The 26,392-nt window shown below is 47.9% G+C and overlaps 1 protein-coding gene across 3 annotated transcripts in view; it reads left to right on the forward strand.

Moving 5' to 3' along the window:
• Positions 1 to 26,392, forward strand: part of LOC410853 (irregular chiasm C-roughest protein) — a 150,442-nt gene that overhangs the window by 18,064 nt on the left and 105,986 nt on the right. The window contains exons 1-2 of one of the 3 annotated variants that reach the window (XM_006568166.3): positions 1,555 to 2,347; positions 2,431 to 2,573. In XM_006568166.3, the coding sequence (XP_006568229.2) occupies positions 2,437 to 2,573 (137 nt within the window). In that variant the 5' untranslated portion in view covers positions 1,555 to 2,347; positions 2,431 to 2,436. Of the gene's footprint in view, positions 1 to 1,554; positions 2,574 to 26,392 lie in introns of those variants that run through there. The other 2 variants (XM_006568167.3, XM_006568168.3) reach the window with 2 other exon arrangements.

Genomic DNA, 26,392 nt, shown 5'->3' on the forward strand with positions numbered 1-26,392 from the left:
GTCAAACGAAATGTCATTTCACGGTTCCGCCTTCAACGTCTTAGGGATGCTTCATCGTCGAAGCTCGGTCACTTCTCGAAGCAAATTAAATCGAATCGATACGGTCCTACGATCTCGTCTTTTATTACCAACCTGTTATTATACCGCGGTTTCCCCTCTAAATATTTAACGTAAACTTTTCCGATTAACCGAGTAACGCTCGGGACGAACAACTTCTCTCTCCTTGGCAAAGTGAAAAACTTGGACAACTTTTTCCCCTCTTTCCCCTCTTGTATCTTTACCACCGTAAAGTCGAGTCCCCGAGACTCGAGATAAAATTTGAATTACAAAGATGCATAAAACGGACGATATCGCTATTTGTACCGAAGATCTGTTTCCGAGCGGTGATTCGAGCCATTCAGCTATCCGAGCCGAAACACACCTATTTCATCCCGCCGCCGTGTCTCTCCTTACTGTCGCGCGTACGAATGTAAAATATTCAACGACGCCGAGTTCTCTCCCAGTTACGGGATGATATTCCCTCCAGACAGAGCGTAACGCCGGCATAACTCTCGTTATCATCGTCGCCGATGTCGCTCAAGAGTTTCCCACTGGCGCGATCCCCGTCATCGTCGCGCGTCGCCGTCATTCCACTACGCACGCATTTACCTACATTTCTTCCGGAGGACGCATGCCGCAGGATCGAACGGCGCACGCGCACCACCGTTCCACGAGCATACATACCGTCCAACCGTTCCAAGTTCGGTATTCGAAATTTAATGACGGGCACCCACGCGAGTCGGACGCGTTTCGGGGCCGAAGGAAGCGGACAAGTATCCCCGGAGCGAACGTTGACAAATATTTGTCGATGGCAAACGTTTACCCTTCGGCAAAGCGAAACCTAAGCTCTAAAGACATATCGCGCTCCGAGGCTACGCTATTATACGAGTAAACTTCTACCCGGCCTGTTTGACATTCCTCGAGCAAAGACGTCGGGATTCTTTTCTCGTACGCGTCTCGTCCGCGGACGAGCTCGTCGAGCGGAACTTCTCGTACGCATCGCCACGCGTGGCGGGTCGTTTAAAAAAAAAAAAAAAACAAGAAAAATCTGATCGAAGGATAATCCGGTTCTGTCTCGATTTTAAATCGATCAAAGCGATGCAATCGTAATGGCACGAGTGGCGTGTAGATACGCCATCGGTAGACCGTAGAGGTCTCTGCACCCGCGGTCTTCGTTATCCCGTACGTACGTACTTACCGTACATTTCACGAGGATACATTCCCGCAGGAGAGCAGCGCGCCTGCGCTGAACGAGCGGTGTCTCTTCGTCTCTCTCTATCCGCGTGTCGCTCCCTTTTCCTTCGGTTCGTACCCCTTGCCCTCTCTTCCCCCACCGTGAGGGCAGCCCGCCACGCGACCGTTGCCCCCACCAGAAGCGTGAGCGTGTGTCACGCTCCGGGTAGCTCGGTGCGTGCCCATTAGAAGGAGGGGGTAAGGGGCGCGTGTGCCCTACGCGAGGCCGTGGTGGGGAGCGCTGCGCGGTCGATGGTGGGGATGCAAGTACGCTCAACAGAGAACTCGCGAGTAGTTTCGTACCAACTCTCGCGCGAGTCGGATGACGGGTGATATACGTTGAGCTCGTTCCCGTTCGCCGCCGACGTCCTTGCTCCGAGAAAGCGATCGGATTCGAAGCAGCACGAAAACATAGGAGAGGATACCTGCCCGCGGAATCGAACGCGTCGCGTGTTTACTTTCGCGTTGTGCTCACGTACCTCGATCTTTGCCTCCGTCCTACGTCCGTGCATACGCGTCCTCGTTCAGTGCAATTTCGCAATTTCGTAACATCCACATGATTCGATCGACGAAAGACGCGCGAGTGTGCAAACGTTCCGCGACGCGAATGCCGTGATGCTGGACGGTAGTGGCGGAAGAAGATCGACGGGGCCACTCGACACCGTCTCGATCGCTTCCTCCTGACAGTATGAGCCTCGTGCATCGTCCTCGTCGATGAGATAGAGTGGTGTTCCGCTCCTGGGACGATGTCATTCCAGTGATACGCAAAAGTGAAGGAAGTTCCGATTCTATCCGAGTTGAGTGCGAACGAATGATCGGAACTACGTCGCGGACAAGTGTGCCCACTCGTCGAGGAGACGCGAATAGAGTGTGAGTGTGTTCGCGACGCGGATAGTGTGCCATACTCGGCAGAAAGTGAAGAGAACCGTGGTGGTACTCTGGTAACACGTGTGACAGTTTCCGTGAGGGATAGAATATCTCGGGGTGTCGGGAGGTTGACCGGCGAAGACGGTGGTTTCGGACGTGGCCGTATCGTGTCTGTCTGTCGTCGGATTATATTCTCCAGTGTTCTACGGTTAGTCGGTGTCCGTTGTTCAACGCCGTTCGTGCCCACGTTAAGCAATGTTGATATAGTGTGCGTTAAACGTTGATTTCCAGTGAACAATGCTCGGATTTCTCGCTGCCGTGGACACCACTATGGATTTCTTTATTTTCAACACGGTGCCGATGCGACGCACAACCGCACAAAGGAATAACGGGGATTTTGCGAGCAATAGATCGAGACGACGCACAACCGACAGGTACGTCGAAAATTTTTGCTTAGCCAACCGACAAAGGACATGTTTGTTGACATTCCCGTTAGTTTCGAGGGTTACGACGATTATTGTGGTGTCGGGTCAGTGTCGATGGCGATGCGGTATTTTGAACAGGAATTCCTTTCCAAACAAGTAGCTCCATTGATAATTCTCCGATATCTCGTTCCCGGGGATATTTCGAAGCGCATGTGTGGGGAGGGAGTAGAAAACATTCGGTGCAACGAACCGCTGCATGTTAACATACACGTGTCAACACAATCGCGAGTGGAAAAATCTCACGCAACCGCACTTTCGAGGATCGAAGAAAAAACAAAACGAAAGAAAAAAGAAAACAAAAGCGAAAGACGAATCGTTGTACTTTATCGATTGACCAGGAACGAAACGTTGAAACGGGAATAATAATAAACGCGAAAAACGCGCGAAAGACGATGATTTCCGGTGGCATTTTCGTGTCGTGCGTGGTAAAATATTTACGCAGGATCGATATTCCAGCATTGTCGCGATACGTGACTTGGACCGAGGTCGGGATCGCGTTGAGATCGCGTTCACGGTGATTCCGGGACAAGGGACACCGAGGACACAGGGACAGGGAGATAAATGTAAGGCACGCGTCGTTATACTATCGATTTCTCTGGGAATAGGCCGGCGTTGCATACAGGGCGCGGGAATTAAATGGTGCGCGAGGGAATTTAATGCCATTAGCCGACGAAGAAATTTACGCGGTCGATATGAAAACGCGTATACCGTTAGATACGCCGGTGGCAAGACGTGCTTTAGATTGTCGCGGCCGGTGATTAATGATTGCGTTAATGCTCGACACATAATTAACGAGGGAAAGGATTTGTCGAAAACGATCTCGCCAATTTTCTTCGAGCACCTCACGCCATCTCTTTTCCGAACGATACGTCTATACGTTAAGCTCGTGGAAAAGCGAAATCACGCGTTCCCCAATTTAATCTCGAAATACCGGCGAAACGAATTTCGATCGGTCGACGCGTAGAAATATCACCTATCGGAAATACCATCTATCTCCGTTCCTCCGAGATTTTAATAAGCATCGCGCGTAGATATCTCAAAAATCCTGATAAGCTTGGGTGAAATCGTTTTTGAAAGGGAATCAACGGCGAAGCTCGTATCTGAAGCATTTTATTGCTTCAATAACGAACTCACGTCGGTCGTTTCAGCTCCGTGGAAAATCCTGAGTCACCGGATTACAAAAGCACTTTCACGGAAGCGCGCACGTACAAAGATAGGAAAAGATACGTGGTGCTTGCCCGAGATACGCGCCTCCAAGTTTCTCTCCATCGTCAAAGGGATTCGGTCAAAATTTTAATTTCGCCCCCTTTCTAAGCGATATTAAACGGCGAACGTACGAGGCCGCCGTTGTAATCTCGCCTTAAAGATACAGGATTAAGCGGTTGAAAAAGCCACGAAAACTTTATGTCTTGTATAATTTCGAGACAAAAGCGGCGCGCAAAGTTATGCTTGCTCTCGCGGCTGAACGTACCCCCTTTTTGCCACGAATGTCGATGCGTACCACCTCCGCGTACCACCTCCGCATTTGCCTAATGCTTGAAATCCTCGTGACCCGGTGTCTCATAATCCGAGCGTGTATTTTAATTGGCTCACCGCGGCTGCATTTTTGGCGACGCGACATGATATAACGTCAGAGAAGATGTAACCACAATTTTAACCCCTTCGTTATACGAATCTCGTTCCCTCTCTCCTCCTCTTTCCCTTTTTCCCCTCCTCTTCCCGATTTTTTTGTTTTCCTCCCTTCTCCAACGCATGCAACAGCCAACGTTTCAACATCTATCGTAATCCCGTTTAATTTTAATCGTATCGGTGGAAAATAGTTTTCTTTTTAACGATGGGATTTAATCGCGTAGCCAAATTTCTGCATAAAATCGATGGAATAGCGGACAACCCAATTTTCGCGACCTCCCGTTTTATCGACGTACCGGTGCGCCAACCTTTTCCATTTTTCGCCCATTCCCTTCTTTAATGATAAATAAATAATAAAAGAGAGATCGTACGCCACACCGACGGTATATTCATCGATTTCCATTTCTCAACTTGATTACACGAAACTCTCTTCTCATCGAAAAACTTGGCCTTCCTTCCTACGAGATATTTACGAGATATTGCTTGAATTAATCGTAGAGTACAATACAACGGAAGCCACGCAAGCTTTCGTAGGCATAGGGAAGGGAGAGGGACGTCGAACGTAAATAAACTCGACATTGGGTAGCGTCGATAACGAGCGGATGATACGTATTGATACGTATTATCCACTCGTTACCGCTTCAAAAAACGTCCACCGTATTTTCCGTAAATTTTGGTGAAACGGAGCGGAATGATTCCGAGTCGCGTAGCAACCGGAGAAGAGATTATTATTCGCTTTTATTTGAAAATAATGAGTCGCGTCCCGTGCTGCGCGAAAATCAACGCAAAACCCTGGTGCATTCGCGCGCGATACGCGCGCCTATCACTCTGCCAAAGCATAAATATTTTCATTTTCAATCCAACCGATCGGATTCACCGCACCGCCTAGTTATTTACAATAGAATTACAAAAAAAAAAAGAAAGAAAAGAAAGGAAAAAAAAAGAGAAAAAGAATATGATGATAAAAAGTAGAGAAAATTGAAGAGGAAGAGAGGGAGGGGGAGGAGGGAAAAGCGGCGCGGCGTGACACAGAAACACCCAGTGGAGAGAGAGATAGGACAGAATAGGACGAATGTTATACGCAAGGGGAATGGGATATTACCGGGACATTTTAACGGCCAACAAAGACCCGTCTCCGCTGAAAATTCGAACTTGGAACTCCTCTCGTTCCGCGAAAATGCGCCCTGTCCCCCTTTTACCACGGATACGATCGCGAGCAACGATTCGCCTAGAATTACTCGAACCGAAGCTCCAGCTTCGCGAACAACTGGCAATTCCGGATCGGAAATAATCCTTTTATTTGCCCCGGCCACGGTGGATATTCGGTGGATATAAGGGAACTCTTTCTCGCGCAAATCCTTTCGCGGGATCACTTCCAGGGAAGAGGATCCCGAGTTCGAAAAAACAGTCATTTGGAGGAAGGGAATAAAGAAGGGAGGGGAGGAGAAAGAGAGAGAATCGAAGGTGGGATGCAAGAAGCGTTGATACAAACGACGAGACGAAGTTGGTGGTGATAAAACGAGGAAAAGGAAAACGGGGCGCAGGGTGCTCGAAACCGTCGAAAGTTTGACCTGGTTCCGCGAAATTATCCTTCCATTTGGCAGCGGTGCAACCAGAGGCTTTCTCCTCCGGTTTCTGTCGTAAAACCGACGGAAAGACGGTGGAAGCACGCGTTACTCGGGAGTACGAGTAACCGGAGAGGCTTGCATTTCGTTTCGAAATAAATCGAAATAAAGAGGCGTGGCTACCGTAATACGTGGCCACGTAACTCGGCAATTTTTAGAATGGTTGGAAATCGATAGCTCGTCGCGTCTTCTCGTTGCGTGGCTCGCTTTTTACCTCGATGATCACTATCGATAGAGATAGACAGGGCGGGGGGGAAGAAACGAATCCGCGTCTTCGAGACTCGAGGCTATCTCGTGTCGGTATTCGGCGAATGAACGATGGTATTCCACAATGGAGAACCGTCGATCGGGGATACCATTCGTGTCGTTAAACATCCCTCCCGTTTCGAAATTGCAACTATGCCAGATCGAGGGGTGGTGGTAACACAGACTCGACCAAAGGGAAAACTAGACGCGTTGCTTTTCGTGTTTGTGTATATATATGAGTATTTTCAGGAGAAAAGCGAATCGAGGAAAGCGAAGGGGGGAGGGGAGATGGGAGGCGAGACGTTGCATAGTTTGGAAACATTTGATTGGCCAGACCGGATGAAATGTTATCAGGGATATCTAACGCGTTGGAAACTCGCGCAAATTATGCGCGGATTTGAGTGATACCGACGGAAACACCGTTGCAAACAGAAGTTGGCGAAAGTTGGAAACCGCACCGGCGCACCGATCAGCAGCTGAGAATGGGGGGGGGGGAAGGGAGGTGTTGCATATCGGGAGAGAAGTTCCATCGCGCTGATCGAGCGCACGAAAACGTTCACCCTGTGTTATTTTCGGTCAGCGAATTTGTGGAACAAATTTTCAAACGGGCCGGCCGACCCTCGCCATCCGAGTTAGCCGAGGTAAACCGATACTCACCTCGAATCTCACCCCGATCTTTACGCAATTTCGCGAATCGTTCCCTCTACGTTTCCTCGGCCAGAATTTATGATGTTTGCGAACGGGAATGGGAGAAGTATCCTTTTTCTCGCGACATCGTCGATCGACGAGTTCCCTTGCTTTTCACGATCCTCCATCCAGTTTCCATCTAGCGGAAAATAAGAAAGATGGTGAGAAAGCGCGTTGAAAAATGAAGATCGCGGAACGGATGGATGAGGCAAAAAAACGGGCGAGTGGATCGACGTAGGTAGGGACATGTCGAAAACATTGACAAAGACGGCCACGTTCGAGCGAGCATTATATTATAGTTCGATTCGACGAAGAGGAGTGCAGGAAGCGACGAACCGTGAAACGTGGTGTCGGACGGAGAGAGAGAGAATAAGCGAGGTTGAGAGAGCGAAAGGAAAGGAGAAGAGGGAGGGGGAAATCGGTAGCGATGTTCGGGCCGATTTGTCGGCGTAAATTCACGGCTTTGGAGGAAGTAGACGATGATATAACGTTAGACGAGCAGGGCTGGGGTACGAGGCTACGTAACCGTTCGGCTCGCTGTGCCAGGGTTGACCCAGCAGCAACCTCTCCTCTCCGCCCTCTCTTAGCCCTGCCTCCTTTCCTCCGTCTCTCGTGGTCGATCGATTCGCTAAAAGTAAATAAAATTCACCCCTTCGTGGCGTGCGGCGCGAGGCCAGGCTCGTTGGTGTAAGTGTCAGTGCTGGTTGTAATGCAATAAATCAAACCGTCGATGGGGAACCGAAAGTCATCGGGCAAACTTGCGCTTCCACGTTCCCGTGCTTGCCTCCGTCCGCGCTTCGCCGAGCAAATCGGCCGGCAAACCGAGGTAAAGGCTTTTTTTCTCCCACCCCCGTCGAGGTTAAGACGATTCTCCTTGTAAAACAAAACCGACATCGGAAGAGGAGGATCGAGGCGTTGCTCGAGTTGACCCGAGCTCGTTAAGGGTCGCGTTTTAAAAAGATAGTTCGGATAGCCGCATTACCGTTCCATCGACCGTCCATTTCCATTTGCTTCGACTGAAGGAACGGAGCAGACGTTGTTGCGTCGTTTTACTTACGGGATTGTCTCGATAGTCGAGGGTTTAAGGGGCAACGAAATTCCTCGATGACCCAGTTCGCTCAATTGGCTCCAATCCGGCTCCAAGCCAGCTACACTTTAAATCTAATAATTCGACTGATTAATTTTTCTTCCTTCCTTTCGTTTCTTTCCTTTATTTCTCCCTTCCGACAGCTTCGAGGATGTTTTTCTTTTCTTTTCTTTTCTTTTCCTTTTTTTCCACTTTGGTTAACTCCACGTTTCCGATCGGCGAGAAACTTTTCTTCCCGATACTACGTTTCCAAGTAACGAATTTATCTAGGTTATTCCACGTGATGCAATCCAGTTTAGCGAATTGAGTTTTAAACTTGATTACCGAGCCGACAGATACTCTCTCGTATATATATCCGCGAAACGCTTCGCTCGACGAGAAGAGAAGTTCGCGCGAGAGTTGCGAAGAGAATTAATTTCACGCACGGATAGGACACGCGGCGATCGTCCTTCTCTAATGGTTAATAACGGTAAAACTTGCCTAACTCGTCTGTTTGTCATTGTCGTTGTTCCGCTACACTGTGACCCGCTTTTGTTACGAGGGACTTTTAACATCCAACGTGAGATTTCGCGAGAGGTCGCGCTCGATTTCCGGGTTCCGTCGAAACCTATCCCCGTCCGAGCGAAGGGGTAGGTGGGGAATAGGGTGAAAAAGGAAGGAAATGGAGGAACACGGGCGGGATGCAATTCTCGTCCGAGGCGAGAAAAGGAACGCTTGTTTCTTCCAATTCCTACGGTTGTTATTCTTCCACGACGACAACCCGCACCGCGGCGGATATCTCGCCGAGAATACCGTCGATAAATCGTCGAACGAAAAGTCGAGTGTCGTCGAGGACATCAACCGATGTTTGAGTGCATCTCTACAACGAGTGAACAAAAAACAAAATAAAAAATCATTATTAAGATCCGACGGGAAGATTTAATTAATTCGAATCGAGGGAAGAAGAGATTCCAACGAAACCTTATTTTTATTTGGCGTTGAATTAAATTACAATTCCATTTATATTTAGCGCGGAAACGAGAGAAGAATCATCGTCACGTTAATTCGAAACTGTTGGAAACCGTTTCGACGAATGGCCCCCGTTTAAAAGCAACTTATTTTACGAATACGTAAGAAAGGTCTGGCTCGCTACTACGTCAGACCCGCGTAACAGGTGGTTCTTGGGAAGGAAATGAAATAAAATTAATTTTTGGTTCCGCGGAGCGTGATATGCCCGCCCGGTTGCACGGTAGTTCGTCACTGTCGGTGTTAATGGAATTACGGGTCGCGGAGTTGGCGCCGATCAAAGCTTGGTCGATTCCTTTTCGAAGGGAAGGGATGGGGTGGATAGCTCGACGAAATTAGTTTTCCACAATACGATAAATTGCAATAAAAGAGCGATGGTGGCGCGGCGAAAAAAAGGCGCACCACCGCCCGAAAACCTATTGAGATCGATCGACTCGACTCTCACTCGAGATGCTCGCTCGTGCGAGGAGATCCACGTAGTTTTTCCCTATATTTCGAGGGAAATATAAATCGATGATACAATCGGCAAGGAATTTTCGTCTATGCGTCGTCTATGCAGAATTTTCGTATCTCCGTTCAAACGGTTCTCTAACGTTAACTCGACGAATTTCATCGAGTTAAAGGGGGGAACGGGAGAGATAACTCGAAGAATAACAGTGCAATTTCAATTTCGACCACGCAACCATTCTCCGACGAATTTGCACGAGTCGTGGAAAATCCAGCAACGCGTTCAAGATTTGGAAACGGAATGCAAATATCCCGTGCCCCGAAAATCTTATATAAATCGAGATCCGAGGATGCTCTCCTCCTTGGGGGAGAGGGGGGAGAGAGTAAAAGTCATCGAAAGTGGGAAGGTTAACTCGATTCCGTTCGAGGGAAGAGGAAAAACTTGGCGGCGAACGATTTGATTTTCGTCGTAGATTCGATTCGTGTCCGCCGGATTCGCGTCGGCGTAACCGACTTACCTCGAGACCCAACGTGTATTACGTTGGTCCGATCGAATGTTTACTCGAGAACGGGAGATTTAAAGGGGCCGTGTAGAAAAGGGATGGGGAGGAGGAGGGAGGACGATTTGCGTGCTTTAAACGCGTCGTCGAAATGAAATGAGCAGAGATTCGTGGAGGAAGGAAAGAAAATTGCGGGCGTTAATGAAAGTATAGAAAACGAGATCGCCGAATGAAATTAACGTTCGTTAATTTAATAATTAAGTCTGGCAGCGGTTCTAATTAAGCGGTATGAGAGAACTTGGCGCGTATCGTCGCTTCTCTCTCTCTCTCTCTCTTTCTCTCTCTCTCTCTCTGTCTATTTCTTCCCCTTCTATCTTCGTTTTAATATCATATTAATGTCCGCGCGTTTACGTTCATTAATTTCAACTGGAAGCGACGCGTATTTTTCCAGTGATTAGGAAAGGGAAGGGAAGGGTGGTTTCTTTCGACGAGAAAAGGGCTCTCTAGAAAGATTCTCTCTCTCTTTCGCGAGGATTTAGTTCTCAACGATCAATCCTCGGTTACAGTTTCAACACGAGATGACAATTAACCGTAATCGATTAATTTGCGAATACTAAATATCCTCGCGGCTCGTGTTATATTCCCATTCCCATCCACCCGCGCGAACAGCGTATCCGCATGCTCGTCCATCACTTTGTCCAGCCGCAAATTAATTATCTCGTAAGCATTATTTTAATTAACGCGACCACCTCGAAAACCCATCCCCTGGTTTTTTTTCAGACCAGCCACATTTCCGTTTTCCCCGTCTGTCGTCGTTTTTTCTTTTTTTTTTCCCCCGTCTTTTTAAACTCTTTCCTACTCTCTCTCTCTCTCTCTCTTTTTCTCTCTCGCTATTTTTTTTACCGGCCTCTTTTAGTCTCTTCCTCGTCTTTCTTTGATGATTTTTTATGTAAATAAAAGTGAACGTAGTATTCGTTAGAGGATCTCGCGTGAAATAGAATCGACGATACACGCGATAATAACAGTTTGATGAAAATGAAACCGTTTTACACGACTTGGTTCTTACGAGACGAGTTTTTTTTTTTTTTTCATTGTCGCAGAGGGAATAACAATAATTAAATGAAATCAAATAAAGCTGCTCTCGTCGTTAGTTCTTTTCTTCTTCTCTTTTTTCCTTAAGTTTTTTCCTCTCTCTCTCTCTCTCTCTGTCTCGACTTTTCCCTCTTTTCCCTCGTTCCACGAGGAGCAGAGAAGATCACAGAGAGAAACACGAGAATGTACGCGCCCCCTCTATGACTTGTCGTCATTAGAAGACGCTAATTGCGAGTTAGGCACGAGGATGCTCCATCTCCGAGAACAACGTCACTTTATATCGTCGGGGAGAGGGGGGAGGGGGGGGGGGCAGAGAAAGAAAAGAAAGGCCCTGGCGAATCGCGACGAGCTTCAAACGGTTGGACGATGACTTTGCGACGATTTACTCGTAGCAAAGGAAAAAAAGAGGGTGAAAAGAACGAGGGATGAGAAGAAAAAAAAAAAAAATCTAAAGTGCGACGAACTGTTTGCGGTGAAAATACGTAACGTACGTACGTACGTTCCTCTTTTTTTTTCCTTCTTTTTTTCCTTCCTCTCCCTTTTCCCCTTCCTCCTCCCCTTCATCCTCTTTCGTAACACGACACAACGTTGTACACGTTGTGTACGTGTAGAACGTAAGCGGATGGAAAACATATTCCATATAGCTGTTATTTCGCATTTCCTCTCCGCGTTACTTTAATTATCGATATTTAATGTGTTAATAATTATATACGCGCGATATCGACGCGCGCGTAATCGATCGCGCCCGTTAAACGAGCACGGTTTAATCGAGAACCGTGGGAGAGAGAGAGAGAGAGGGCGAGGGAGGAAGGGAGGAAGAGGGAAGATGGTCTTTTCCTCAATCGTTACACGAATAATTCCACTTAACGCCTCCGTCCCTCCGTTTCGTAACTCGAAACGAAACGGAGACAAGAATAATAGAGCGTGGAACAAGATGGTTAAAGGTTAAGGCTACCCTCGAAACATAAATAAATGTTTGTATATGGACTATTTGCATAAACATACATTTTCTTCATCGTATATATATATAGGTATATATATATATATATCGTGCAGGGTTTGCATAAATAACGAACCGGGAAATACGGAATGTAAAATAGCCCCGATATAGTTTCCTCTCGCGCGTTAGTTTCCTTCTCTCGAGGGAGGGGGAGAGGGGGACGCAACGTTGAATTAATAGGAAACCAAGAAGGACAAACGGTTTTTATCCTCCCCGTCTCTCGTTTTCGTTCTCGGTATTTCAACCGTCCTTCTCTCTCTCTCTCTCTCTCTGTCTGTCTCTCTGGATCGATTCACGAAACGAAACGTTTATTGAAACGGGTCCCAACGATCTAAATGGCCGCGATTAAGGACCCGCGTGTGTAACAAGCACCGATTCGGATGATCGTTAACGTCGTAATCGCGACGTGGCTTTCGAACGAAGACCTATTCGCAATTAGTGATTACCAGCGAATTAGATTATTGACTGGACGTCGATTACCACCGTCTACCACCGCCGCCACCCTCGTGGCATCCGAATGGAAATGGATGTTCGCGCATCCGTACCGTTGGCCACGACACGCGTTATTTCCATGCTGATAATTCTCTGTCAACTTTGCGATACAATTTCGTACAGATTCGGAAAAAAAGCCACGAATGTTCTGCAAATACGATAGAAACGTACGGGTGCGATTAAAATATCTCCTTGCTCGAGTCGAGATTTCCTTCCCTCCCATTTTTCTCCCCGTGAAACATCTTATCTCGTGATCGATCGTGGATCTCGAAGTAATAAGATAATAAGGTTTGCAAAGCGGAGAATTCTCGAATATCAACGCAAGCATCCTTTCACTCGAGGATAAACGAGGATAATTCTCAATCTCAACAACGATTTATACCGTTCCCTCTAGGGTCTATCGACCAGGGGAGGACGATTCGAATCGAACGTGTATAATTCCCTATCTATCTGTGAATCTATCGGGCGAGAGAGAGAGACTGTAAGTTGTTCGCAAGTTGATGGAAGATGGCGGTGTACAACCTATAGTTCGGATCGTGATCATCGATGGGTTCGTGAACCAAGAAGTTGGAAGCGAGGGGGGAGCAAAGTTGCTCAGTGGCAATTACCGGAAGATCGGGCGGAAAAACCGGCAGCGCTCGCGCCCGGATTCTCCTTCGAAGCGTGGCGTGGCCCGAGCTGGTAAAGTAACTATTCTCATTGCGGCGCGATAAATGGAGATCGTTTAAGCCGTCCACTTTTTTCCCCCCTCCCTTCCCAGAGATAAATGACCGGCCGTTTCGCGCGTCTTAACGTCGGTTTGTATTTTCCGGCCATCTCGAGCCATCGATTCTTTCCTTACTTAATCGCTGGTTTTACTTCGAATTTTGAGATCGATAGACGAGATTTATTTTCTCATAACTCCGAATATTCGATGGAATGTAATCGATCGACCGAAGAGAAAAAGAATTACAATGACAATCCTCGCCCCTCTTCGCTTTTCCTTTCATCTCATATCTCCTCGAACGCCTCCAACTTTCCATTTCGAGGGGGATTTTCTATCGTTGATCCGAACCGGACGATATATCAACCACGCCGCTTTCCAAAGTTCGCCTTATCGTGACGGCTCGCGTGCTCAGACGCGTTCGGTTAAATCGATCAATTGCCGTGAATTGGCCCTTTCGTTGTAATATCGCGGCGCGGTCGTTAATCAGCTGGCAATTGCCACCCGCGCCGGTAATTTTCCAAAGGGCCAAACGACACGAACTCGATATACGTATATCGAGTTCGACGAGCTCGATCTCGAGGCTTGATTATTTTTCACCATCCGACGAAATGCGTGCGGTCTAAACCACCACGAGATCTTTGCTCCTCGTCGTTTGTACGAAGAGAACGGAATCGATTCGAGGTTGGAACAATTCGAGAACGAGGCGACGAAGCGACGCCTCCCTTTTGTTCTCTCTCCTCTTTCTTTCCATCTTTCGAAACTCACTTCCTTTCTCCTTACTCCCATCATCTCTTTTTATCGTGTTTTCAACGGATATATACGTATATATATATACACACACACACACACTCTTCGATAATTCATTGGCCGACGATACTACACGACAGGCTCCACGCAGCGCGACAGATCAATACGCTTTTACAATCGCTGCATGGAACGATAATTATTGCTACACGCGCGATAATTCACGACGATGTCCCTCGGTAGGCATCCGTGTATACTGCGCGCGACAGCCATCGGGAGAAAGAGACTTGCAGAGGGAGAGAGAGAGAGAGAGGGAAAGAGGAAGCAAATTATATATAGGGATGGTGTACAACAACGGTGCGTTGTATTTTATTAACGTCGACGTATTAACGCGACGATGGCCTCGGTTATCGATGTCGCGACGTTCGAATTTTGCGGATGTAATCTCGAGACAAGTAACGCTGGATCCCCAGGTCAAGTTTCGTGCACTCGGCCCGCCAATTTTCCTGCTCAAATTTTAATGTTCTTAATTAAAAGCGCGTTAAGGCGAGTTTCGAAGGATTTCACGCGACTTGGCTCGTCGGCCAATCTCGAGCATAGCACTATAATTAACTGGAAGGGAAAATTTTTGATTAAAAGTTTTCGCTCGGGATAAATTTATATATATATATATACACTTTTGAAAGCCGATTCGAAATCGTTGCGTCTAGCAAGGATCCTCACACCTCGCTCGATTCCTCGTCAATTCTCGGAGATTTCTACGTTCAATAATCGAATCGTCGTTTGCGAATGATAATCGGCCAGTTCGCCCATGTTTGAGACGAACGAGCAACTCGACGGATAATACCGAGCGATAAGGGCAAAGGAAGATCCCTCTTCCTAAAGACCATCGGCAAACGGTGATTTATCTGGACGTATGGAAGGAAGAAGGAGGACGTGCATTCGCGCCAGACCCCCATCACCCTTTATCCGTTTCCACCACCGTGACGCCTTTTCCTTGTAATCGATCCACGATTTATACGCTCCACGCTTCCCGATCGCGGTTGGAAAACTTTTTTTCCTTCTTTTCTTCTTTTCTTTTTTTCTTTTTTTTTTGCAACGCGTTTCCATCACGGTACGCGAACCCCTGCATGCACACTCGTGCGCATTCGTTCGTATCCCATTAACTCGTTAATTGATCACGAAATTATTCGCGGAATGTTTATAAGAAGCGAGATATACACGAGCTAGTGTATCGAATTCAATTCGAAACATCGAATATTATCATCACGCTTGAGAACGATTTTCCCCGTTTCCACGCGTTCCCACCTAAATCTGTACAATTATAATTATGATATTCGTATTATTGTAAATAATCTTGTGTATCGTAGCTGGTATTCGCGGTTTCGCGGATGTTATATAAATGATTCCACTCAGTCAGGATTTCGTGTAAACTTTTCCACGTAATTAATCCCAAGCTTTTTCGTTATTTTTTTTTTCTTTCTTTCTTTCTTTCTTTTTTTCTCTTTAACAGAGATATATCCAAAAAGCAAGATGCATGGAAAAATGAAACGCGTGTAACTCCCTTGATACCCCTTTATACCGATTTTTGTTATCGGGTTTTTGAAATCGTTACCTTCCGACCAATTAATTATTTCCTTAAAAGCGTTTCACGCTTCACGCGATGTTCTACTATTTACGATCAAACGGTATAATAATAATTATAATTTTCTGCAACTCCAACTTCTCCGCTTGGAACGTTTTAAAACGATTCCTTTCAGAAGGAAAAAAAAATATATATATATAATTTTTCTTTCCTCTACGCACATAAACAACGAATAAATCATTCATTTCGAAGAAGACGAACATTTTAAACAATTTTTCAATCGTTCTCTCTAATAATCGGATCGAATTATCGTATCGCCCCCGTTCTTTCTCTTTTTCCCCTTCTTTCTCAACTCTCTCTCCGTTTTGAACGCGTAAAGCAGAGGATTATCTGTTGGCCGAACACGGGGAGGGAAATATAACGGGCCAGCCAGATCGGATCCGACGTGTCCGGTATTTATAGCGGGGATCGGCGCAAAGTATTGCGGCGTTGCACGCGCGGCCAATATGCATATCGCGTTCAACGTGTAATTAACAAGCTCGCGAGAAACGGGATTTTAGCTCGGTAATCGAATTACTTGGTTCTACTTGGAGGAGCGTGGCGGATACGATGGCCGGTGATAGGCCATCTCGGACCACTGTCCTCCGATCGATTTTGCGCCGCCTCGTCTCGCAGCGGACGACCTATCGCCCCGCCGTATCTATGCGGCCTATCTATGCGGGGAGGAGGGAAGCGAGATAACCGTGCCCCGCTTCGAGCCGATACGAATCGATAAGAATTATTTCTTAGAAAGAATTTTTACGCGAGGATCGAGATAATCGAGGACATGTGTCGAAGCCGAGACGTCGAATTAAACCGGTAACACCGGTTAAAACTAACGTCGTCGCCGCGTGGATCGGATGTATCTGGTTAAAACTAGCTCGATAACACGGCATTAAATTTCGTTCCTTTGGACGATTCCAGAGGACTGATAACGTTCCTCGAGGAAGAATTTTACGTACGAGTTCTGTTTCGAACGAACAGGTTAGCTTGAATTTTTATACTCGAACTACATCCGCTCCACTATTTCTTAAGATATTAGAGACAGGTAACGAGGGGAAATAAATAAACGTATTACATATATGTATATATATACATATATAATCGTCTGGTGAATGGAAAAATTAATTCTAACGAGCGATGATTCCGCGTGTCTGCATCGCCCGTTTCCCCCGATTTTCATTGTTCACGATACACGGGTTTGCGGGCGCGCGCAACAATCGAATCGGGGAGGAAAAAAAGCAATAAAAAGAAAGAGAGGGAGGAAGAGGAAAAAAGATCCGAGCGAACGTGGAGGGAATGAGAGAGAGAGAGGTAAAAAATAAAACGGATAGAACTCGAATAACAAAGCGGCGGGACCAAATTGATCGTTAAGTGCGTGGACCGTTTACGGATCGATTGATTGGTCCGCTCGATAACCGAAATCGAGGGGAGGGAGGGCGGTTGCGCGGCTGTAAATCTCTCGAGATGGTGATCATAGGGTAGCGCCAATTAACAGTGGATTATGCGAATCAAAATTAGCGCGCGCATCAATTTCTGCGTGGCTACCGGCCGTCTGTGTTCCCCTGCACACGTGGCGGAGGGAGGAGGAGGAGGGGAGAGGCGCCGTTGTTAATTACACGCCGTTAATTGCACAGATATCCGCGATACGCCGGATAATCTCGGTCGGGGAAGGAGCGGAGCGCCGCGCTTAAACGGCGGCGAGCATTCGTTGCTCGCCGATTATCTATCCGAGGAGGGAGGAGGGGTTGAAACTCGGCTGGCATCGCCCGTATAATACCCTCCGGGCTGTGCACCGTGTATTTTACTTTGTTTGATCTGCCTACGAGGAAGGGAAAGGGGGAGGGGGTCGGGTGACACGTCGAGGTCGGGGAATGTAACTTACGATTACAGGTTTCCTGTTCCCATCTCGGCCGGTATTATCGAGCAGGTTTCGAGCGAGAAAAGCGGATGGTTCATCTAACTTGACCGTTTCTCGGGATGGAACCTCGTTTCACACGCACATGCGTAGTGGAAACTGCGTGATTTCTGTGAAACGGAGGAAGAGGAGGTTTTGATAGTCTCTACGGACATATTCAAGTTTAAGTCAATTTTATCGGAGGAAGGGATGAAAGTTGGCCCGATTGTTCTCCGTGTATTTGCCGTGTTTGACAAATTTCTACTTAAACTAGCCTTAATATATCTCTCTCTCTACGTATAAGGAATTTTGCGGAATGGTGAATGGCGTTGAACGTTGAATTCCAAGTCGTGCGGCTGCAACCGATCTTATCGCGCGGTGTTCTCGCGCACGAGAACGATTGTTCCGGCCGATAATATAGGCGGTCTAGTGTTCCGTGTAACGGCGAGAATTCTCCAGTGCTCTCGCCTTTCGTGGGCGAGAGGCGCACGCCTTTTCGTGGGCTGGCTGTGGCACGGCCGATGGGGAACGATGGCACGGGCGTACCGCCATCCATCTCGGGGGGGAAATTGAGGCTAGGCGAGACTAAGCGGGCGTCAGCTCCACGTACTGGACGAGGTGGATATATTCGATCGCGAAGCTGGCTCGCCACGTGGAACCAAGTCTGCTCTCCTGATCCTTCTCCTGCGCGAAGATCAAACCGCGTACGTACATGTTATGTATATTAATTTATTTCCGATACGGAGGTAATTTGGATAATTAACTTGAGGATTCCACGCGAGGATTTACGGAGGATGAAAGGGGGAAAGAAACGAAGGAGAAAAGAAGATAATTAGTCGCGCGACGAACGAGGATCGCCTGTCCATATTTAACCGTGCCACGCGTATTTTTCTTCGTCCGCGATTGGCGAAACCAGTTTTTCCAAGGCGACTCGGCTTCGACCTAACGAGAGAGCCTACCCTTTCGATAAGATATTCTTCTGGTATTCGTGACGCGTTTCGTTCTTCTCGTTCCATCTCCGCCCGTGATCCAGATTCGTTTCCCGTGGGAACTCGTTCTCATCCGAAGGCGTAGGTAAAAGTGAAAAGTCGGCGGGAGACTGTGGGCGGTTGGGGGAAATGGAAGGAAGGGAGGGGGGACGCGACGAAACCGAGCGTAAAAACGCGAGCCCTGTTCGCGTCTCGGCGGATAATATCCGCGTTTGGCCCGCGGCGAGAGGATTCACCACGAGGATCCGCGTCGTAAAACACTTTAAACGGAAAACATCGTAGAGTTTTTGGTCGACGGAGCTATTACGAGCGCAACTTGGTTGGCTGACGAGTTGGAAATTTATCGAATAGCGACTACGCGGCGCCAGACTACTTTTCCTTGCTTTCGTTTCCAGTCAGTTTTATAGTTTTATGCACATGCGGTCGCGATGCCGGCACAACGACGTTCCTTTGCCAACCTTCGGATCCATTTTTATCGTTCCTCTCGCGCAATTCCCGAGGAGTCACGGGGAAAAATTGCCGTGGCGCCGTCGATGGAACGAAGTAGTCGATAGTTTTAGCGCGAGACGCGGACAATGCTTGGGAAAAAAAAAGGAGAAATTAAACAGGACGTCCAAGTTCTTTCCTCCATCCCTTTGTCGGGCGATATAATCCCGTCGAGCCAGATTCGATCGATTCTTTTCACTCTGCCCCTCTCCCTCCCTCTCTTCCTCTCTCTCGATCCACTCGAAAATTTTTTTCACGAAATTTCGTCGAAAAAATGGATACGTTGGCCGTTGTCAACGCCGTGTTGCTCGCATTCTCGTCATACCTATGTCATCGCGCGTACATTTTGCCGTCGAAGTTTCACAGGCTATCCGACCGAGCAGGGAAATGGCGCGTTCGTCAGTTGAGTGCATCCTCATTATGGTCAACTCGTGTAACGCCCAACCGTGTCGCCGAGAATGTGAACTTTTCGCATCAGGATCCGAAATGTATCCCGCGCAGAAATATCATTTTCACCCCCGTGAAAATTCGTTTCCAACACGGTAGAAATCGTGCGACGCGAGAGAACAGTTTCTCGAAATTACAATACTTCGACAACTCTGTACACGATTACGCGTACATACTCCTTCAACGTCGCTCTCGTGCATACATCTCCAATTTGCAAACGTATTCCAATGATGATACGACGTAATATCCTCTTTTCAACGTTGCTCTTTTAAACCCTCCACCGCGAAATTTCTTCGTAACGAAAAATCGCTCCATTTCCGCCACAAACGCCACTATTGTCGTTATATCCTCGTTCCTTTAATCGAGCATAAATTCGAGGCGTATAAACTCGCGCAGAAACCCATCGATCGAACGAATTCGAAACGCATCTTATTATTCATAGCGGCGCACTCGGAGCAGTCACCCGGTGAACGCGTGAAATTTTCACACCTTCTCTCTCTCTCTCGCGCGCGTTTCCACCGCCCATATCCGATTCTATTCCGCGCGTCGGATGTTCCGGGCCGGCAGATATCATTCGCCTTATTTTAGACCGTCGACTATCTGTCATGAATTTCCACGCGAACGATGCCGCACCCGTCATCTCCCTCCCCTACGTCCCGTCCTTTTCACGATATCCGGCCGGCTGGTCGAAACGCGGCTCGTCGTCTACGCGTTTCGAAGGGAGCGGCGAGTTCCGATCGATCCGCACCTTCATTATCCGCAGCGGTCGACATCCCACGGACGCCGGCCCGATTACCGTGAAATTTTCGCGTCTGGCCTCCTCTCTCCTGCTTCCTCTCCGAACAAGAGCGCATTCCCCGCTTTGCTTCCGCGCGTTGGTCGTCCGCATCGAATTCGCGACCGAATTTTCGTATCCAGTGATATCGAGTCGAGTGTAAATATCTGACTTTCGCGCGACATCCTCTCCTCGCGAGCGAGCAACTCGTTACAACCGCGATCCGTCACCGGTTACTTTACTCTTCTTGCAATCTAGATCCTGTCACTTCAGAGAGAAAGAGAGAGGGGGAGGCGTGACGAGATTGCTCGGAATGATGGAAAGGGATAGGCAACCGATCATCGCCAAGCTTTTCATCAACGAATCGTGTTATCGTGTTTTCGGGATATAGGGATAATTAGTCTTTCTCTAATCTAAAAATTGGATCGAGAAAGAGAACGATTATTTTAACTGGATATTTGATGTAACGTAAAGATTCTTTGGTAAATAATTTAGGAGACTCGTGAACGGATAACAGAAGGATAAGCGATGATAAATAAAAGCGATATCGACTGCGAAAAAAAAAAGTAATCGCCGGGGATAAAAATGCGATCTCGCAAAGAGGTCTAATAAATCATAGAGGAATCGGCAAGTGTATAACGCGCCCCAAATATAGCTCGGTGTAAGAGCGATCGCAACGATACATCCGGCGTAACGATGTTTTTTCATATCGCTCCGCCTGGTCAATCCATCCCAGAACCTCGTCCAAACCATTATACGTCACTGTTAACAAATTCCATTTGTTTCGCTCGTTACTCCAGCGCCATCCCTGACAAGCTCATACACTGATAATTGGTTGCCTTGAATAGTCGCGAGAAACGCGATCCCCGTCGATTGTGCCCATTGTACCGCGCGGAGAGACAGACAGACAGACAGAGAGTGAGCGAGCGAGAGCTCGATGCCAATCACCGTTGACCGGCCGTGTGACACGCCGGGGAACACTCTCTCCAACTCTCTGCCCCCTCCTCCTCCTCCTCCTCCTCCCCCCGAAAAACGCGGTTGGCCGGCCGCGCGAGAATCGTGCACGCCGCCTCCGCTCGGATCGATCAATCGGACCGTGTCGCCGCGTCAAGACGAACCACCGATGCGCCAACAATAGGTTAAAAACAATTATCGAGCGAGAGGCGCGGGAAACGAGAGAAGAGGCGAGGGCGAACACGCGCGCTCTCACACGCGCGCGCGTTCCCGTTGATCCCCGACCGGACGGACGGGCGATCCGGTAATTGTCTGTCGTGGCAATTAATAGCCGGGCCGTGCCATTTGTGCGGGATGCGAGCAAACGGGCCGAAGGTAAATATAATTACAGTTATATTATTCCTGGAAAATCGAGTGTCCACCTCGCGTGATGGCGAGCCAAACCCGTAGTCGTAGCAGCAGTAGTGATAGTAGTAGTCGAGGGAGATGCTCGAAAATTATGATGCCGCGCGTTTCCATCGCCTCTCGCTCCCTTCTCCCCATCAATTTTTCATTGTCTTCGCACCTCCTTTCCTTCTCTTTCTTCTCTTCTCTTTTCTTTCGTGGCAAAACTCTCGGTACTCGATAAGCGCAAGGTTTAACTGTTACCCTTGGAGTTATCGCGGCCGAGTAAGGGTTGATGCATGGAGGATCGTTTTTGCGAACGATTCTCCCTCTGTCTCTCGACTTCTTGCTCGTTCCACGGGCGTAATTTCTAAACGATAAGGCGGCGACGAGAATACAAATATAATCGGATCGAGTCGAATCGTCGAGAGGGACAACCTGTAGGTATAGAGTGGATATCGCCACTCGTCTACGAAACGTTCGAAACGATGGCGAAACGAAAACGATGGCGTGTTAACGAAGTTTACAACGTAGCATGGCAACACGTTATCGCGGACTCGTTACGCGGGGGAGGGAATTAAAACCACGAGATAAACGAGTCACCTGCACGTACGTACGAGTTGCCGAGTTTCGAGTGTATCCGACGCTTTGCCTCCCCGCAACTTGCCGCATCCAGCGTAATTCCACGTAATTAAAGCTTTCGATTTCGTACGTGTCCCCGATTCGAATCCCTCCTCCGCCTCGGCCACTGTGAAATCAATCTCGCCACTTTTCTTCCCGTTTCAAACAACGCGCGATTCCATCCACGGACAGATACCAGAACGAAACCGCCACTCGAAACTCAACTCGCTCTCGTATCGCGAAACTTTGCGCCGTAAACTCTCCTCTCCGTATCGTTGCTCCAAATTCCTCCGCGATCCGAGGAGGTCGAAGTGAGGAAAGTTAAATTTCGATCGCAGTTGTATCGATGTAGCGACGTAATCGGATAAAAAGCGGCGAGGCGACAGTCGTGAAAAACGTGTGGACGAGGGGGGAAGGAGGGGGCGGCTGCCGCGATGTAAACGTGGGTACGTTCGATCTGTTCACTCGGTGTTTGTTGCGTACTCGATCGCTCCATAGGTACTCGTAACGATTGCCACTTTACTCGCGAATAACGGCGGGGAAGGGAACCGGTTATCGAGGATCGCTTTCAAGTTCGTTGGAAACTTGTACGAATGCGTATCGATAATATAACATTTCGGATCGAAAGTTTGGAAGGGGATCTGTGTATATATATATATATCGAGAAAGTTGACCTCCTTGGAATTCATACCTCTTTTTTCCATCCCCTCTCCCTGTTACAACCAACTCTCGACCTCGGAAGGCGAGACGTTATTGCCGGCGGCAATACACGAAAGCCGTCCACTTCGATCGAAACGACAAACGGGATTTCCCCCGTTGGAACGAATACTGGCCGACTAACCGCGCCGATTTTTCATCGTATTCTTTTCCTCTTTCCTACCTATCCTCTTTTTTTAAAAAAAAAAAAGAACGATTTCCCTGATTAACGAGTCGCGATATTCGACCCCCGAAAGACTTAAGTTTGAAAAACGTAGCTGTATCAAAGGGTGGTAACTTTTCGCTCCCATTTCTTGCCCGGGCAGGACGTGACTTTTCACGTCTCAACAATGGTGCAAGCTGTGTTTCCGCAGTGGCACGTGATCCGAAAGCGTACGGGGTCACCCGTACTTCGTGTTCCCCCTAGCGACGTGTTTCACATACGACCGTTACACGACCGCTGCTAATTTCTCTCCTCCGCGAAGAAGTTTCGCCGATTCGACTTCTCTCTCTCTCTCTCTTTTTCGCTCTTGCTCTCTCTCTCTCTCTTTCTCTCAACTCGGCCGTGGTCGAGAATCGCCACGCTTATCGCCACCGCCGCTCTTTTTTTTTTTCTTCCGACTGGCGACGAGTTGTTTTCTCTGTTTCCGGTGTTGCGGCGGCCCGTTTCCTTCCCGTGACGCCGGATGCCGGCACTTGTTGCAGAAATTAAGAGTTAATCCGATAATTAGTCGGCCAGGACCTTGCGCTTCCGCTCTCTTCCGCCGACGCGCCAACCCCTACGTGTCGTCCCAGGACGTGTCCCACTTTCAATCCCGGCGACACGTCCCCTCCCCGCTCATTTTTCAAACTTTTAACGACTCAATCTCGCGGCGAGTCGCGAAGAAAACTTGACCCCTCGCCTCGCTTTCGCCCGTCGACCAACAACAAACTTGTCCGAGAGCAATTGAGAAAGATCGGATACCCACTTTTTCTTTCTTTCTTTTTTTTTTCCCCCTCCTCTCCCAGGAGCAGGATTCGTAATTGAAACGCCATCCTCGTTTCCGCATCGGTGGAAAATTTCGTCGGATGGTTTACAAGTTTCCGCGATATTTCCGACGGACTTGTTCCGATAGTTGCATCGCGCTAGCATTATGCCCGTAATAACGATAATATTACGCGGTCGTCAAGTTTCTAGGGAAACGTTGGCGGTTAAAGTTCTGGTTTATTGCAGCCGAGCCGAGCCGAGCCGAGCATCCTCCTTCCGAGGAACAAGTTGCGAATCAAGTAATACGAATCCGACGAATATAAGATAACCTCTTCCTTCCCTCCATCTCTCTCTCTCTCTCTCTCTCTCAAAGTTCCATTTACCTTACCTTCTCGATCTCTTTTATCGATCGTCCAGCGGAGCGCCATACGTGTAATAACAGATGTCTGGAGATGTTGGATTCCGCTTCGATTACGCTCGCACCATCCCATCCGATCGTAATCGAGAGATGGAGCAGCGAACCGCGAACCAACTTTCGAATCTTGAACGATGGACGTCGATTCGTTTCGTTATCGTAACGTGCCAACCGATCTATCCCCCTCTCCCTTCTTTATCCGAGGATAGGGGGATAGTCGCAGAAATAGTTTACCTTAATCAAGATCCGCGATTGCCTATTACCGCACAAAGGGTGTCCGATATTATTGGCATTATCGGGTAGAAATCGTGACGGTAAGCCGCAGCCTTCTCTCAACGCGATTCCCGATCCCGGGGAGGAGAGGCGGGCCAGCCTCTCAGGTTATCGCAGTGTACTCCTTCCGGTGTAATTGGATCGTTTCGTCGCAGTTGGGGAGCGGCCGGATGAACCGGAAACCTTCGTCCCACCGTGAACAACCGTGCCCCTCCCCTTGTTCCGTTTTCCTTTTTTAATTACGATCCGGTTAAGGAAGGAACGGGCCAACTTGCACGCGATGGAATCTTCCTTTCCTTGCCCGATAATCTTTACGACAATCGCCGCGGTAATCGAATCGATGAATACTTTTGCTTCGTTGAACTTTTTATGGAACTTTCGTCGGACGAAAGTTTTTTTCTCCGTGGAAAAGTACGACGCGGTGATTTAAAGATTCTTAATCTTGAATCGTGTAACCTCTACGTATATATATTCTCGTGATCGATAAAGATCATATCTCAATCGCGGCAAAGAGGCACGACGATTGTTGATCGTATTCGGATCGCGTTCAAGTCCATTGGAATACGAGATCGCGATCGAGATTGCAGGATCGAGGGTCGATTAAAATTACAAAGAGAGGGAGAGAGGGGTCGATGTGGAGTGGACCTGAGTCTGGGAGACCTAATTCACCAGCCCCGAATCCAAGTTCCATTCGATTAACCGTATCCCCGTTTTCAGATAGTTAAACAGTCTTTGCCGCGCAAAGGGCATTCCGTTCGGACGTTTCCGATCCTCCCGATCCGCGGACGGAAAAGGAAAATCAATTCGTTCGTTCGTTCGTTAACCAGAGCGAGAGTTTCTCCTCTTTTGTTGCCGAAATAAAGCGGATCCTTTCCTTTAATTACCGCGGTTTTCTTCTTCGATCTGAAACGAAGAATCGGCAATCAAGGGGTTGTGGGTCAAGTTTCAACTTCTCCAACTTTTCTTCTTTCCTCCTTCCCTGTTTTACGTATATACTACATTACTCTCCTCCAATTATTCTTTATTCCCCGCTAAATTCTTCCCAATAAAGCTTAATTAGATTCTCGACTCGTGTTTTAACTCCAACACAATAATAATAATAATAATAATAATAATAATAATAATAATAATCTAAGCTGTTGAGGTAATCGTATTCAAACGAATGAATCGCGCGAACGCTTCGCCCACGTCCCAGGAGAATTTCCACGAAAATCCCTTTATCGATGAAGCAATTGATCGGAATATCCTAACCTTACGTAATTAAATTAAATCTGTATCGCTCTTCGTTACGAGCAAGAAAAACAGCAAGAAAAGAAAAAAAAGAAAAAAATTTATTTTTATCGGAAGCAATTTTGAGGAAGAGAAGCTTCGCCCTTTTTCCTCGTTATCGAAAAATAAAATCACGATGGGAGGGAACGGCGAGAAGATCGAAAAGCTCCTAAGTTCCGACTAATTTTTAATGCTTCCCCGAGCGAGCGAACGAGAGAGAGAGAGAGAGAGGGGAGGAAGAGTTGCCACGAGTTTCCACGAAGCCGTTGTAGCCGTGTCTGGCTATGATTTATTCAGCCGGGCGAGCGTACGCGAATAAATAATTCGGAGGCTAGCTAGTACGACGACGACGACGACGACGACGACGACGACGACGACGACGACGACAACGAGAGCGGCGGCGAATAAGAAAGCATCGGAATTTCATAAACAACAGGGCCACTCGACCGGACAATAACGCTCGTCGCTTCGAGGACCGATATCGATTTTTCGCGACCGGTAAAACTACCAACTAGCCCGGCTCAACGTCGAACTTTCGTATCGGGAAGATACTAAATTCAATTACGTGTTTATCGGGGGAAAAAAAAGGGGGACGGGAAGGAGGAAAATCCGCGCACCAACTCGTCGACGTCGTCGTCGACCGCTATACTCGATGCACCCTCATTATCGACGCAATTTTCGGAGGCGCTGAATCAGGGAGAAGTGGAGGAA

Source organism: Apis mellifera, linkage group LG2 (genome assembly GCF_003254395.2).
Source record: "Apis mellifera strain DH4 linkage group LG2, Amel_HAv3.1, whole genome shotgun sequence".
NCBI classification, from domain to species: domain Eukaryota; kingdom Metazoa; phylum Arthropoda; class Insecta; order Hymenoptera; family Apidae; genus Apis; species Apis mellifera.